Source organism: Cydia pomonella, chromosome 1 (genome assembly GCF_033807575.1).
Source record: "Cydia pomonella isolate Wapato2018A chromosome 1, ilCydPomo1, whole genome shotgun sequence".
In the NCBI taxonomy this organism is placed as follows: Eukaryota; Metazoa; Arthropoda; class Insecta; order Lepidoptera; family Tortricidae; genus Cydia; species Cydia pomonella.
Genome location: NC_084703.1, coordinates 47,779,266 through 47,796,194, shown reverse-complemented (window position 1 = coordinate 47,796,194; position 16,929 = coordinate 47,779,266). Strand labels below are relative to the sequence as shown.

General features: G+C 37.5%; 1 protein-coding gene across 3 annotated transcripts in view; it reads right to left on the bottom strand.

Moving 5' to 3' along the window:
• The window catches only part of LOC133525697 (uncharacterized), a 33,141-nt gene extending 16,282 nt beyond the window's left edge, over positions 1–16,859 (bottom strand). Inside the window, exons 1-2 of one of the 3 annotated variants that reach the window (XM_061862059.1) lie at positions 16,578–16,859; positions 766–994 (exon numbers count right to left, since the gene is read on the bottom strand). In XM_061862059.1, coding sequence (XP_061718043.1) covers positions 766–976 — 211 coding nt within the window. In that variant the 5' untranslated portion in view covers positions 977–994; positions 16,578–16,859. The other 2 variants (XM_061862074.1, XM_061862065.1) reach the window with 2 other exon arrangements.
• Positions 16,860–16,929: the final 70 nt, after the last annotated feature.

Sequence of the window (16,929 nt, the reverse complement as noted above, 5' to 3'; positions counted from 1 at the left end):
ATATTTACACAGAATCACTCAGCTTCAGACTTAAGCCGCATACATTTGGTCGAGCACAATGTATAAATGGCCTTGATTTGACGCTACCCGCATCCGTAGATTCGACGCAGTCTAATATCTATCTAGAGTTCCAGAGAGCGAGAGTACTTGTCTGTACCGATGTTAAAAAGATTTATATGTATTACCAATCAATACTGGCCATTAACATAACTTACAAATACAATATTCTCTATTTCATAAAAGCGTACATAGTTATGTTGCAGGGGATGGGGCCTCCCAGTAAGCAAAGGAATGCCGGTGTTGGGAGCCACCGCTCTTCCCTTAGGTTTATGAAAGTTACATTACATATAGTATAAGTTATAACTTGTATTTGAAACCAATAAACAATTGTCAGTCAGCTGCCAACCAGCCTTTGATTCACCATACTTACTCACCTTCAGACTTGGACAGGCAGATGTAGTGAGTGGGCTTCTTGCCGAACAGGCCGTTCTGCGCAGCAGCTCGGCGTCGGCGTCCTCATCATAGGTCCGTCTGACGGCGACATATCAGGGACATTTGGCTAGAGTCTAATCTAGAGTACTTGTCTATGTAGAGCTCACCTTCAGACTTGGACAAGCAGATGTAATGAGTGGGCTTCTTGCCGAACAGCCCGTCCTGCCGCAGCAGCCCAGCGTCGGCGTTTTCGTCGTAAGTCCGGCTGACGGCGACATATCAGGGACATTTGGCTACAGTCTAATCCAGAGTACTTGTCTATGTAGAGCTCACCTTCAGACTTGGACAGGCAGATGTAATGAGTGGGCTTCTTGCCGAACAGCCCGTTCTGCCGCAAGAGCCCGGCGTCGGCGTCCTCGTCGTAGGTCCTGCTGACGGCGACATATCCGGCGGGGCACTTGGCGACAGTCTCAACTATTTGGAGCGAGAGCAGCGGCCGTGAGTCCGGCAGCGCCCCGTTCAGCGCGCTGAGTACGCGCGACATTGTTACATCGTTCGGGTTCTGGAAAAACGAAATTTTTGTAGTTTCTCACGACAGATTATGTAGACTTTTTTCTGTTATGGTGTTAACCTATCCCAATTTCTTTAACGTTGAATTTTGGCAAAATATAAATCTGAAATCTGAATTTAAGTTTAACTTTTCGTATACCGGAATGTGGGTCAGGTGGGCCAGGTTTAAGGTATCGTAGGATCGGGTTCTTCTCTCACCCTTACTGAGCATAAGAGTGAGCGAGATGGATGTGCGTGCCCGAGATCGCAGATATCATGGTTTTGTCAGGGTTTTGTATTTAATTTTTTTGTTAAATAAATAAAAAGTAATCGATTAAACATGATATTAGAGCATTCCACGGGATGTCCCGTACGAACGCATTTTATTTCCTGTGTTGCGACTTTTTTTTTCGGTACATAAAGCAGGCGATTATTTTTCTGTGCGTATTTTTGACCATTAGTCACAGAAAAGGAAACTCATGTACAAAAAAATCACGTACGGGACAACGTTAGACAATTTCATGGACTGCTAATTTAAGGAAGTAATTTTCATATTTTTAGTAGTTTTAGACCTATTCATGTTTTTTTTAAACACCGGGCTCTGAACCTACGGTATCTTAAAGCAAACAGCAGCACGCAGCGCATAATTGTTTAAACTAAATGCGATTTAGAAATAATAATCTTTCATAGTTTAAAATATACATAAGAATACGAAACATAGTCACAATCGCTCTTATAGCTATAAATCTATATCATATTTCAATACTTAACACTTTTGATAAGCGCTATATAATCAATTGAGCACAATTCGCAAAGCACAGAGGTAAAAGAGAAGCACTAGCATAATTTATTTTTATTATAAACGTTTCTTATACATAAACAAAAACAAAATATTATAATGTAATATATTTGGTGCAACGAAACACAAGATAAGTGGGTATAGGTAAAAAACTTAAGTAAGTCACCTTTTGTATGTAGTTGTGACGTGTTCGAATAGACAATAATGTTTAAAAGACACACACAAACAAAACAAATGTCTATTCGAACACGTCACAACTACATACAACAGATGACTTACTTAAGTTTTTTACCTATACAAACATACTTAAGAGGGAATAATAGCTTTGCGATCCTAGCGAAATAACGGTACTTTTTCTATGAAATTCCATTTCGGGAGAAAATTCTATTCACTAACTTAATCTTAGAAAATCACTTTGATTTTGATGTCGATCGCTTCAGTATAATATATTCTAGGTTTGTATGTTTCGTTTCTTTTTAAATAAAAAAAATATTGATAATTTTGAAAAAAAAAACCTATTCGACATATTCGACAAGTTTTCCAGTGTGACCGAATTATCCGGTTAAAGTGCCGAATATCTTTCATTCATCAGGTTAGGTTTTAATTATTGATCTGTTTGTTTCTAGGGCATTTCCTAGGAAGCGATTCATCTGAGACTGCCGGTCTGGGCTAGTGTGGCCGTGCCTAAGAAGCCGATGGTCCCTGGTCCCGGGTCCGGTAGGGGCATTGATTTCTCTTCTTCCTCGCGTTGTCCCGGTATTTTGCCACGGCTCATAGGAGCCTGGGGTCCGCTTGACAACTGCTTATAACAGCTTGACATTTATATTATATTGATTATATTCTCATTATTAATGATTCATATACTGATAATTTTAATAATTAATAAGGTAACACACCTATATGTAATACCGACCTGTAACAATTGTTACCAATAAAGTTTTTCATTTTTTCATTTTTTCATTTTCAACTAATCCCAAGATTTGGCGTAGGCACTAGTTTTTACGAAAGCGACTGCCATCTGACCTTCCAACCCAGAGGGTAAACTAGGCCTTGTTAGGATTAGTCCGGTTTCCTCACGATGTTTTCCTTCACCGAAAAGCGACTGGTAAATATCAAATGATATTTCGTACATAAGTTCCTTAAAACTCATTGGTACGAGCCGGGGTTCAATCCTGCGACCTCCGGATTGCAAGTCGCACACTCTTACCGCTAGGCCACCAGCGCTTTATTAGGCGCTTGGCAGGGGCATTTATTTGTGTGATGAAAATATATTTGTTATGGGTGTGTTCTATAAATAATAAATATAAATAAATATTATAGGACATTATTACACAAATTGACTAAGTCCCACAGTAAGCTCAATAAGGCTTGTGTTGAGGGTACTTAGACAACGATATATATAATATATAGATATTTATAAATACTTAAATACATAGAAAACACCCATGACTCAGGAACAAATATCCATGCTCATCACACGAATAAATGCCCTTACCAGGATTTGAACCCGGGACCATCAGCTTCGTAGGCAGGGTCGCTACCCACTAGGCCAAACCGGTCGTCGAGGTCGTCTATGTATACAAAGTATGTTATTTATCTATATACATATGTATATAGTCGGCTAGTACCCATAGTACAAGCTTTGCTTAGTTTGGGGCTAGGTCGATCTGTGTCAGATTGTTCCCAATAATTGAAATATTATTAATATCTTTAGCTGCTAATGTAATTTTACTGAAGCGTTTTTGAAATGGTTTATTAGAATGATCAGTTTAACCGAATAAATCGGCCGAATATCCGGTTCGATAAGATCGGAACCGAACATTCTGCCGAATATTCGTATTCGGCAATCTCTATATTCAGCCCATCTCTAAGAAGAATGCTTCATCTCCACTGGCGTGCCCCGCCATTCACGGTATTTTCGACGCCCTCGACCGCCGCTTACAGTGTCGATATACTAGGCACAATATTCGAATCATCACTGCCATCAGATATATCAGAGCAGCCAAGGTGCTCACAAATATCTGAACACCCCTACATTGTCAAGGCGCTAGGGTACATGTTCAGATATTTTTGAGCACCTCTGCCGCTCCGATATATCTGATGGCGACTGTACAGACGACCGAACACCCCAGTCAATAAAGTTCACTTAAACCTTTTATTGTCCACCGTCGTTAAAGGCGTAAGCGCCCACTCTAGCCTATGGAGATACGCTTGTTCGACCCCGAGACAGGTACACGTCTAGACGGCTTGCCGGAATCGAGCGAAGATTAAACTATCACAGATCACTTCTATAGATGGAGTATTATTATTATATTATAGTAGAGTAGAGGGTCTTATTGAGTGCTACGTCGACCAGGGGCCCATTTATCAAACTGTATTAGTCTAATATTATTAATGTGTTGCCATGGTAACCCCATACGACTTGACAGTTCGTGGACTAATAATATCAGTTTAAAGGTGCGACCAGACCGCAGCTTAAAAAACGGTCACGATACGGAATCGCAGTGACGCGTCGTATGCGTACCGTTTTTGACGCATCCCCACACCACTGCTTGAAAAAGAACATGCATGAAAAAAGTTTTTAATTTACCGCCATTTGACGTACAGGTTATCTTTTAATTAGTTTTAAGTATAAAATAAATTTGTTTTCTCGTTTTAAAAGTCAATATAGCAAAAATTTGTATTTCGGTGACGCCACCACATATCTGCGAGTTCCGCCAAGAGAGCAACGATGCCCCAATATTGGCTGTAATTTGGGTTAGTGAATATATCTTAGAAAGTTTATAATATGTGTGTAGATAAAATAATGTATGTAACTGTACATAATTAGGCATTAAAACACTCGTGTGATCCTTTTAAGAAACTCATGTATTTTAATGCCTTTCATTACGTAATCACATAAACTACTATTACTGAATCAGGCCCGTAAAGTTTTATGAATAAGGGAGTTATTGTACGAGTTCTACTAAACAGTGCCCGGTTGTGTGATAAAGTAACCGATTTGATAAACTTTTAAACTGGCGTTACGTAAGTTTTAACATTGCCTGATTGTTATCTTAGTTTCAACTCAATATTTCAATCAATACGCGCGGGTAAACGTTTTACCCAAATTGATAATGAGGAACATTCTCTATATAATATAACAAGTTAGTTACCGATATTAATGCAACTTACCAAGCCATCTTGCTTACAAATGTGCAAGTTGCGGAAAGTTTCCAAAAATTTGGATTTTGGGTAATTTCAGGAAACTTTCACAGGAAACAAAGGAAACTTTCATTTTGATTTATATTCACTCAAAAAACTTATATTCATGTTTTGCTGTTAAAAGACAAACACGGAAAACGATCGACTGAAATATCGCAAAATGATATTATTTATTTATTTAAACTTTATTGCACAAATTTACAGAAGAGTACAAATGGCGGACTTAATGCTTTGAGCCATTATCTCACAGTCAACACTGAAAGAAATGGTTTGCATAACTGTAACAAAATTTTGGTTACTGTTTACACAAAAATTGGGACTTGCGAACTATGTGTTATATGTTACAAAACCGTGTTTGGCTATCAGTGTTCAGGTACTGGGTATACACTACAAAATAAGTTTGTAAATTTATGCAAAGTTTATTTTCTTATAACCGTAGTTTAGTTATTTAGTAAAGTTACAAAACCAGTTCGGCTATCTATTTTTTTCAGTGAACCATTGGGCTAACAGAAACGGTTAGTTTGGTGCAGGATTGTAAAGAGTTGATATGGAAATAGACACAAGTCGAGTATTCAAGCCTACTATGCTACTAAAATAGGGTGGTTGACTGTTAAGTCAAATCAAGTTTTTTTTTTCACTTCGAAAAGTCAACAGTTAACAACCCTATTCAACTTACACCCTATTGTTCTTGTTGTGCTTGTCTTTTTTTGTTTATCCGTTGCTGTGTACTTATTTTTGCGACAGTAAAATACTTTTTTTTTATTTACACCAATATACATTTTAACTACCTAACTGACACCGGTTTGTCAGAGTCATTTCCTAGAAAAGCAAATAAATTCATTAATAGTGGTTTAGTCATACACCCATAAGTTAATGTTGTTGGTATCCCTGTCAAGACAAATGAATCATAACTCATTAAGGTATTAAATACATGTTCATTGTTTATATATTGCTCGTGGAATCTTTAATAATAATAATAATTCAGCCTATATACGTCCCACTGCTGGGCACAGGCCTCCTCTCATGCGTGAGAGGGCTCGGGCTATAGTCCCCACGCTAGCCCAATGCGGATTGGAGACTTCACATACACATTTGAATTTCTTCGCAGATGTTTGCAGGTTTCCTCACGATGTTTTCCTTCACCGAAAAGCTAGTGGTAAATATCAAATGATATTTCGTACATAAGTTCCGAAAAAACTCATTGGTACGAGCCAGGATTTGAACCCACGACCTCCGGATTGAAAGTCGGACGTCATATCCACTCGGCCACCACCGCTCCTTTCCACCGCTGGAATCTTTATAAAACAATAAATGAATAGTTAAAAAACACTAGAAAAACACGTTATACCGTAAAAACCAAAAAGACCTTTCTCACAAATGCAAACACGACTATGATACGATATTCCATCATCGAATACCAGTGCCTATCTTGCGGCTTCATCATCAGACCTTGAAACCTATCGTGGTCTAAGTTAATTACAAGACTTTTCTAACAAATCCAAACACAGCTATGATACGATGTTCCATCATGAAGTTCCAGTTCATATCCTCCGGCTCCATCATCAGATCAGTTCGACAGTACCATATTATTGTATTGTCATCAGAACTACATACAGCTGCCAATGTTCATGCCGCTACGATCCTTGGAAGATGGTTAAATTAGTTACCTTAGATACCATTACATAGTTACATACAGTAGGGCTAAGATGGTCGACTCTTTATCATTTGTCACCATGCCTGTCACGTTCTAACAAGTATGTAAGCGAGAAAGTGACGGGCATAGTGACAAGTGATAAAAATGGAACCATGATGCCACCGCTGGATCCGAACCCGGTACCTCTTACTTCGGAGACAGACTAGTCACTACCGACTCTATTGGAAGATTTTGGAAGATTTCCTTCAGCTCATTAGTTATCAATGAAAGTTTTAAGATGTTTACTAAGCAATCAGAAATCAATCTCAGAGTGTTATAGCTTAAGTGCGAATAATATGCTTCTTGCCGATCTCTAGTCGGACAGCTGCCTAACATTAAAAATAAAACGCATTTCAAACAGTTCCCAGCAAGCTCGGTTCTCCATACAAACGTAGTTACGCTCTCATTCTAAAACGACTAGCTAGATTGCTCTGAAACTTTGTACTTACAATAGGATAAGGTATATCTATGCCTGTAATTAGTTTATGTAGCTTCAGATACTATAGTAAAAAAAATATAGACATTTTTTTCATACAAAACATGTTTTTGCTCTATTTTGTTTGTTTTACAAACTGGAGCTATATCAACTAATTTTGGGGACACTAACTGAAATCGACCTAGCCCCGTACTAAGCGAGCTTGTACTATGGGTACTAGGCGAAGATAGATACGTAGGTATATAGATAAATACATACTACTTATATATATATATATAGAAAACATCCATGACTCGTCAGGAACAGATATCTGTGTAATTAATGACTCAGGAACTAATCTGTGTTTTTCACACAAATAAATGCCCTTACCGGGATTTGAACCCAGGACCGTCGGCTTCATAGGCGGGGTCACTACTAGGCCAGATCGGCCGTCTGTAGACCGTCGTATTCCTAATTGTATACCGTTCTTTTCATCGCATGTACCATCGCCCACACTGTTAACTGAACATCGGTGGACCTTATTACAAGAGGCATAAGGTCCACCAATGGACAGCCAAGAGTGTTGCTGTACTTGCTGTTTGTATTGTTTGTCCATAGATTCTAGGGTGACCAGATCTGAATTCCGGTTTTACGGGACAACTGGATTGAAAATACGGGATTCGAGGTTAAAATACGGGACAGGCCGTGTTTTATTAAAAATCAACATTCATTTTTAGGGTTCCGTACACAAAGGGACCCTATTACTAAGACTCCGCTGTCCATCCGTCTGTCTGTCTGCCTGTCACCAGGCTGTATCTCATGAACAGTGATAGAAGAATTTACATAGATGATGTATTTCTGTTGCCGCTATTGCTATTACTAAAATTTGGCATAATAAATTAAATAACTTAATACTTACCCGTATTGGTTTCGCCAGATTACGGGACAATGAAAAAATTGTGCCTGAAATACGGGACACCCAGTAAAATACAGGACATCTGGTCACCCATTGACATATATCAAAGGACGGGCCCTAAGGGCAATAAGAATTGGGCCAGTACAGCCGTGTCACGCACACGAATTCGAGCCAATCGTACAGTCTAACGCCACAACGCGATTGGTTGATGAGTACGCATAATTGGCTCGAATTCGTGAGTGACACCACTAAACTAGCACCATTTTTAGTGCCGGTAAAGGCCCGTCCTTAGATTTACACGTCTCTTTAACCTCTGGACATAGATGAATAGGACGTGTCGATTAGGGTATTTCTAACCTATGTATGTGTGTACAAAGTGTCATTCCAAACGCAACAGTATTAAGGTGGTTCGATTTTCATACAAAAAACAATCGCTATTTATTAATTAATTACACAATATTATTACATAAATAGTTGCGCATCTATCTACTTTCGAATATTCATTTGCGCTAAATTAATAGAAAAACTTTGTTTCATACAGAAATCATGCAATAATCAACGTTATATTTTTATAAATTTTACTCATGTGTGTGTGACAAATGTAGTGTACAAATACATTGCGGCGTTACCACTCCATGCTTCGGACGGCCATCGGCGCGACGTTGCGATGTTTGACGCGTTTTTAGCTGACTCTGTCGACACTGACACTCAGTGTGACCAGGCGTACGATAATTGTTGTACATGTACGATAATTTGGGCCCCGGTATGACGTAATGTTCCAAAGAGCATTATCGTACACTAAAGTACTATAATTTCAGCCCTTGGATGATGCCACCTTAAAAGTCTAGTAATTTAAAGCAAAATATGACACTTTCTCTCAGAAATAGGCTAAAATTAGTATCTTTTGGGTGTTCGGGTCCTTGGTGTAAGTTTAAAGTTTAAAATGTCACAATTTCCTGTATACCGTTTGAGTCTATCCCAAAAATACACAAACATAAACATATTTTTTGCGCAATTTAGACGAAAATTGTCTTTTTTTTATTATTAATAGCTTATTTTGCTAGACATTTTTAGGGGCTACCTTTTTGATTGGCGTACGATATTTTTTTCAACGGTACAATAATATTGACACTCAAGTACGATAATTCTCTTCCGCTCACCTGGCCACACTGCTGAAACTTGACAGGACCTGGGGGCCTACCGCGAAAACCTAAATTCGCAAATTGCGGGGATCTTTCTCTTTTACTCTCACTAAGACGTAATTAGAGTGACAGAGAAAAATGCCCGAAATTGACGAATTTCGATTTTCCCGGTAGCCGCCCTGGTGCTTGAGGTACTTGATAGAAAACAACGCTGCCGCATGTTCTGAAATGTGATTTTATGTGTTTTTGGATTGAAAATGATAGGAACGTCTAAATCAAGTTACAAAAATCATCGATATTCTGGTCCGCGAAAAACCAGGAAAAGTGTAACTGTAATTGGAATCTACAAAAATGACCAATTCATAGAAAATATGACCTAGAAACTAGTTCACTTTTATAAAACTCAATTTTGCCCGAGATTGTATTTAGGCGAATACCTAAGGGACCTAAGTGTATTGATCTTGAATACTTAATTAGTTGGCTAATACATAATATGACTCCAACATGATATGACATTTACATCATAACTATTATACCTAGTTGGTTACTAAGTTCTGTTACTCGATTTCTTTCTTTCTTCCTAGCGTTGTCCCAGCATATTGCCACGGCTCAATGGAGCTTGGGTTCCGCTTTGACAACTAATCCCAAGATTTGGCGTAGGCACTAGTTTTTACGAAAGCCACTGCCATCTGACCTTCCAAGTCTTCCAACCCAGAGGGTAAAACTAAGCCTTGTTGGGATTAGTCCAGTTTCCTCACGATGTTTTCCTTCACCGAAAAGCGACTGGTAAATATCAAATGATATCTGTTCTGAAGTTCTGTTACTCGATTTGCAACCTCTTTATTTCCGTTAAAACAAATGCTACCGAAAAAATAAAAAATGACAATGTGGTGGATTTGTGAGCTATCATTATATACCACACATAACGCTTATCTCGTCGTATCTATAATGAATTGGGGCCTAAAAGAGAATCGTATTCCAATTTTTTGAAACGCTTGTATTACTTTCTATATTAACTAAAAGTTGCCTTAAAATTCAGCTTTTATACTAAAAACGGCTTTAAATATGTTAAATTAACAAAATATATTTTGACAGATGCTTTCGCGCCCAAAACGCTCTTTGAAAATTGTGTGACGTCACAGTTTATGGTTCGACACATAATTACATACACACGTAGAAGATACGAACTGTCAACTGCTATTTGTCATTTGTTGTTAATCGCCTAACTGTCAACAGTGTCAATCCGAGAGTTGTGACGTCATCAGAATCTTCAATGGCGTTTCGAGTTTGGTCACGTGACGTGTGCCAAAAGATATTTTAAATTCAATATTTACAAAAATATGGTCATTACAGGTCCCCTAAAAGTAGTTTAACATGTTTTTATAATCCAAAAGAATTTTTTGGGATACAATTATGCCCTAAGATTTGTAGATGGAAGCAACCCTATTGCGTTGCACAAATGTGGGCACCCGCCAAACATGATTTTGGGTGTGTCATACTCAGGGCTAACACAGATTCATTTCTGTGAAAAAGGTGTGAAAACCGGAAACTGAAAACCGTTCTCGAACCAATAGTGAAGCCCTTAAGCCACACCCTATTTCAAAACCAGCCATGGATCTTTGAACAGGACTCAGCTCCTGCACATAAGGCAAAAACAACTCAAGCCTGGTTTCGAAGGAACAAAATTGACTTTATTGCCCACGAAGACTGGCCGTCCTCCAGCCCGGACCTTAACCCCCTGGATTATGCCATATAGCAGGTTATTGAAGAGAAAGCCTGTGCTAAACCCCACACAAATCTTAACTCCCTCAAGCGGGCCATAGTTAAGACAGTGACGGAATTAGACATGACAACCGTGCGTGCCGCTATTGATGACTGGCCTCGTCGTTTGAGGGCCTGTGTCAAAGCCAGAGGAGGATTTTGTGTACTTCATTTTAATATAAACTTTATTAAACTTTCGTTGGTATATTTTATGTAGATAAAGATTATTGCAGTAACAGAATTTAATAACCAACTAGGTAGAAAACAATGCAATACATAAACACATAAATTGGATATGATGTGATCCGTTGAATGAAATTGACAATAAATAAAATAAATAAATAATTTTCTATCTCTAGGCATTGTGTGAAACTTCTAGTTGTGTCAAAATATCGGGAAATCAATAATATAAACAAACATGGTAAATATCTCATTTCTTTTTATAATGGTTATAAATAGAAGGCCATGCAATTTTGTAACTCACTGTAATTTAATTAAATGTATCGTAAAAAAAATGTTTTAATTCTACTGTAAAATAGTACCTACTTTTTTAAAGGCTGGGCAGTAAGGGATTGCTTTAATTTTAGAACAAAACCTGAAAAAAATACCAGAAAATCTGACTTATAAATTTGGACTTTCTTAGGTTCATTCTACTTAGAATCTTCTCCACCCTAGCAGTAAAAAAAGATATCCTAAAATATCCATACCATTACGTCACATTTTAGTGTGAAAGAAATTTCAATGTAAAACTAAAACTATACAAATTTTCGGGTTTTTTTAGCACGAGGATTGATTATGCTAGTGATTCTGAGTTGGAAGAACCCAAAAATATCATGATGTGTGAGAATCAGATTTTTAATATTTTTATGGAAAACGCTCATATTTCTCATAAAATAATTTATTAATAATAGGTACTTGATAATACTGATAACAAAAAAAAATTTAATGAGTCTCGAACCCACATCCTCTTGCATGTATTTCCACGTACATACCGCAACGCTATTGAAGCCTACTCACGCTGTGCCAAATTGTCTACTACAAGGATCCCAGTAAGACTGTTTGAATGTGTGAGTGATACTTAGAAATAGAGTCAAGAAACATTCTGTCGACATTAAGGGGTAGTTTTTGTACAATGAAGTATTCAATGTTTGTTGTAATAGTTCAATATTTATTTAAAGAGTGCGCTAAACATAATTTACAGTATAGAAATACCAAGACTACTCCACAAAAAAATTAAAACTCAAAATTTGCAATTGTGGCGCCATCTAGTGAGGTTTAAGCTTTGGGTAACCTAGTCGAACCACCTTAACGTAGAAATTAATGATTTACGATTGAATACCTCGGAACAGCCTAAATGTAGATACACGGTATGTCATGTCACTAGTGTCACTTTAATCTTACGTCATTGTGAGCGACTAATACAGTATAGGGAGCGTGCATGAACTGTAGTAGGCAGCACAGGAGCCGTCAGATTTTTGGCGCGTGGCGTAAATTTGATGTTTATTGTTCTGATGTAGCCCACAAGATGGCAGAACCGACTATGCACAAGAAAACACGTGACGTATAAATGTACATATTTATTGTTCCGTTTCAGGCCACAAGATGGCAGACCCTCCAACGCGCACAGTCCCTATACTCAAAAAATCCCTATATAAAATTTATTGATGAATTAATTTTTAAAATATATTTTTCCCATCAATTAATTTACCATATCCCTCTACATGTCGGTCAACGTCTAGAGAGTAGAGACACGTGGTGTCAATGTGGTCACCCCAGTAGATTCGCGCACAATAGGTATCTTTGAGTTCTCGGTGTGGGTGAACAGTTATTTAGAAAGGAGGTCATTTACCAATTAGCGGGGCAGGTGATCGCCATAACAAATTAACACCTACGTACTGGTTCCTAACTCGATGATACACGGACTATTATTGCTTGAAGGATCTTGAGTGTTAATAGATCTTAAGAGGATGGTGGACGACCCCATTTTCCTGTATGGATATTGACATTATGGAAAATATTTTTACAGTACATATGGTGCTACTTTATTGCACTAGTGCGAAAATTAGCATATTACGTTACTGTGTCGAACATTTAAAGGGCCATATGCACTGTAAAACGTTGTACGATACATGTGCGAGTAGGTAATTCGCAACTCGTGTCGATTTAAAACACTCCCTTTGGTCGTGTTTTAATTTATCGCCACTTGTTTCGAACTTCCTATTTTTCGCACTTGTATCGTAATGTACTATTTTACCAACTGGTAAAGGCCCTCTTGATTGTATAAAAATGAATGAAAAAGTTGCACATTATCCACATGTGCGGCAAAGTAATCGGATGCAAATTTCGAGTTGTTTCCTTATGATTGAGGATGAGGATGATGTTGAATGTTACATTTTTTATTACGTTCATTTAGATTTGATTTGGTTTGATTGTTTTGGTATTTCATAGTTAGTATTTTCCTTGCGTTGGTGTGGTGGAAAATTTTGTTATTCATTCGGAGGCAAAGTTTGTTCAACCCTCGTGCCTTTCGAATGATCAAGATTCCGCTTCTCGAGTCCCTCGCTACACTCGTGGTTCAATTTTGGAATCTTTCGCTTGCTCGGATATCAATATTAGCACGAACGGTTAAACAACTACTTTTTGCCCCCTTGTAAAGCAAATAACTATTACATAATTTAAGTACGTATATTAACCAGTCATGCTCCTTCGTTTGACTTTTTCGATTTATTAATTATTATAAGAGTCAACTTTCAAAAACATAAAGAATTTATGTTTCGCTCGATTCAAAAAAAAGTCAGACGAAGAGGTGTAACTTTGGTTAATATACATCAAATTGTGTAAAAATATTTTCCATCATGTCAATATCCAGGGATAAAACTGGGGACTCCGTGTGTGGAGAACCGGTCGTCCACTATCCTCTTAACAACTCTTAACTGACCTTTGGTGGATCTTATACCTTTGTAATAGGGTTCACAAATTGTTAGTTGATAATGGTACGCGTGTAGAGGGCATTGAACTTAAACCACAGACTACACAGACACCGCACTATGGAGACTACATTACGCCATTTTACTTGAGAAATGCTACGATTCAAGCAGCGCAACCGAGTTGAGTTTCACAAGGGGGCGTCATCAAGGGGGCAGAGGCCAGGGGACAGCTCTCCCCCCCCAGGATAAAATTACTGTCAATTTTACACAGATTAACCTAATCCCACAGTCAGCTCAATAAGGCTCGTGTTGTGTGTACTAGATAAATAAATAAATATTATAGGACATTATTACACAAATTGACTAAGTCCCATAGTAAGCTCAATAAGGCTTGTGTTGAGGGTACTTAGACAACAATATATATAATATATAAATATTTATAAATACTTAAATACATAGAAAACACCCATGACTCAGGAACAAATATCCATGCTCATCACAAATAAATGCCCTTACCAGGATTTGAACCCGGGACCATCGGCTTCATAGGCAGGGTCACTACCCACTAGGCCAGACCGGTCGTCAAATAGATACCTGTTACATGTTTGACACTGACAGATAGGTATCGTACCACTGTGAATGTTTTATAGTTAAATATAAATACTCTTATATATATAAAACATCCATAAAAGAGGAGAAATATTTGTAATAAACATACAAATAAATGCCCTTACGAGGATTCAAACATGGGACCTCTTGCTTCGTAAAGAGGGTCTCTACCAACTATGTATATGCTGCAACCGACCAGGTATATGCATTGTCAGAAAGAGTTTAAAGAAACACAGAATCATATCTGGAATCATGATGTGTACCCTACTGTTGTAATCAGTAGGTAAAAATGTATACAGGAAAAGATAGTATACTATTTAACATTATGACCTATTTTTAGTAGCAGGGTGACTCATAAATAAATGATAATAGGCAGGGTGAATATACTGGTACAGTCAAGTGTAAAAATATGGGTTTACGCATCTTACTCGAAAATGTGTCCCATAGCATCTTATTCCAGTGTAATAAGAGTGTGTACCATATTTATGAGACGATTTATTAATTCTTGGACACATATTTTTGTACTTGACAGTACCAGTCTTAAAACATTTTAAGCATGATGATGATGATGATGCCGAGTGGATATGACGTCTGACTTTCAATCCGGAGGTCGTGGGTTCAAATCCTGGCTAGTATCAATGAGTTTTTCGGAACTTATGTATGAAATATCATTTGATATTTACCACTAGCTTTTCGGTGAAGGAAAACATCGTGAGGAAACCTGCATACATCTGCGAAGAAATTCAAAGGTGTATGTGAAGTCCCCAATCCGCATTGGGCTAGCGTGGGGACTATAGCCCGAGCCCTCTCGCACATGAGAGGAAGCCTGTGCCCAGCAGTGGGACGTATATAGGCAGAATTATTATTATTATAATTATATACTTGAGCTAATCTTATATATATTTAAAATTGTGTGGTCTATCACAAGGATTTGGGGATTAGGTCTCCTCCATTATATGCCACTTGTCACGGTTCAAATTATCACGGTCAAATTTTATGATATCCAAAAATGGACTCTGATATAATAGACTTATCAGTGATTTTCCTGAATACAAGGGTGTTACTTGAACATTCACCCTAATTAATTATTCTGCTTCATGCTTGCAGAGTGTACAGTCGCAAATGCATTATAGTTTAAAGAATTCCAGTACACTGTCCATAAAAAATATAAATTTACAGGTTCCATTTCCTACTACACTGTAAATTCCATATAATGTCACTCAATATAATGATTGACTCCCTATAATGTCAACATTTGTAGGCTATAGTGTGTTAAGTTTTGTATTCATTTCTATAGTGAAAACTCTTCGCATCAAAAAACTGATCTTTTGAGTGGTCGAAATTGAGCCTATTACCAATCCATGTGATTTTTATATGGAGAGAAAGAAAGAGCTTTTGAAAGATTAGTATTACAAAATAATGGAAGAATATTATACAAACTCAATAATTGTGTTGATTTTCGAATGCAACATTAATTTCCATTCAATATAGAAGAACTAACAGAAACATGTACTATAAACATTTAATAATAAAGGGGTTTTTATGCTACTGGTCATAGTCGGCATCATTACCATGGAAACAAGAGACGTACCTACTTGAGTATAGTATAATATTTCTAACTAAACAGTAAACTTCCTACATACCTACACGATTTGCTTACTCAAACATGTTTGACATGATTCATTTGAAATATCTAATTATAAGTACCCTGGAAGAGTTCACAGTATTTTGTAAGAAGCAGTTAAAAATAAAGATAACAGTCATACCATTTTATCAGCACATGATATTCGCGCGCACATGAATAACGCACAGGCATTTGATTATAACTTTTTTACCATTTAACAGACTTGGGCATTGTATAAGCATTCATCCATAAACAAACTACTTACAAGAAACAGCCACAACACGTATTTCTTGTAAAATCAGCAGTTATATCGACACATCACTAGAATTACGCATTCAGTTTAGTTACGTTCGAACGGCCGACTTGGCACTGGTCCATGCCCCTTGCACTCGCGAGAAAAGTAATTAAAATCAATTGAACACTCGAACGATGCTGCCAGACTCCGAGTGCAGCGGAGACTGATTATATTATAATGACGCTTAATCCGTTAATAGTTCTGTACTCACCAATTTATGACATCACGAGTCCCTGCGAGATGCTGAGACCTCTTTCTTTTCGATTGTATCCTTCAAACAATGAACCACTTAACGGGATATGTAAACAAATTATAATGAAATACTTTGAATTAAAACTTCTAAAAAATCAATTACACTATCACGTTGTGCCACATTGTACTATTAAAGTTATTATGTTAAGATTATTTTATAATTTCATTAAAATATTATGACAACAAAACTCAGTCGAAATAAAATGGCAATGGCAGGTTTGGCAGCGACGGGCGGTGCTGCCAGACTCACTTACATGGCTCAATCATACCATTGTCATTTTAACCAGAAGATATTAAACACAAAATATAAT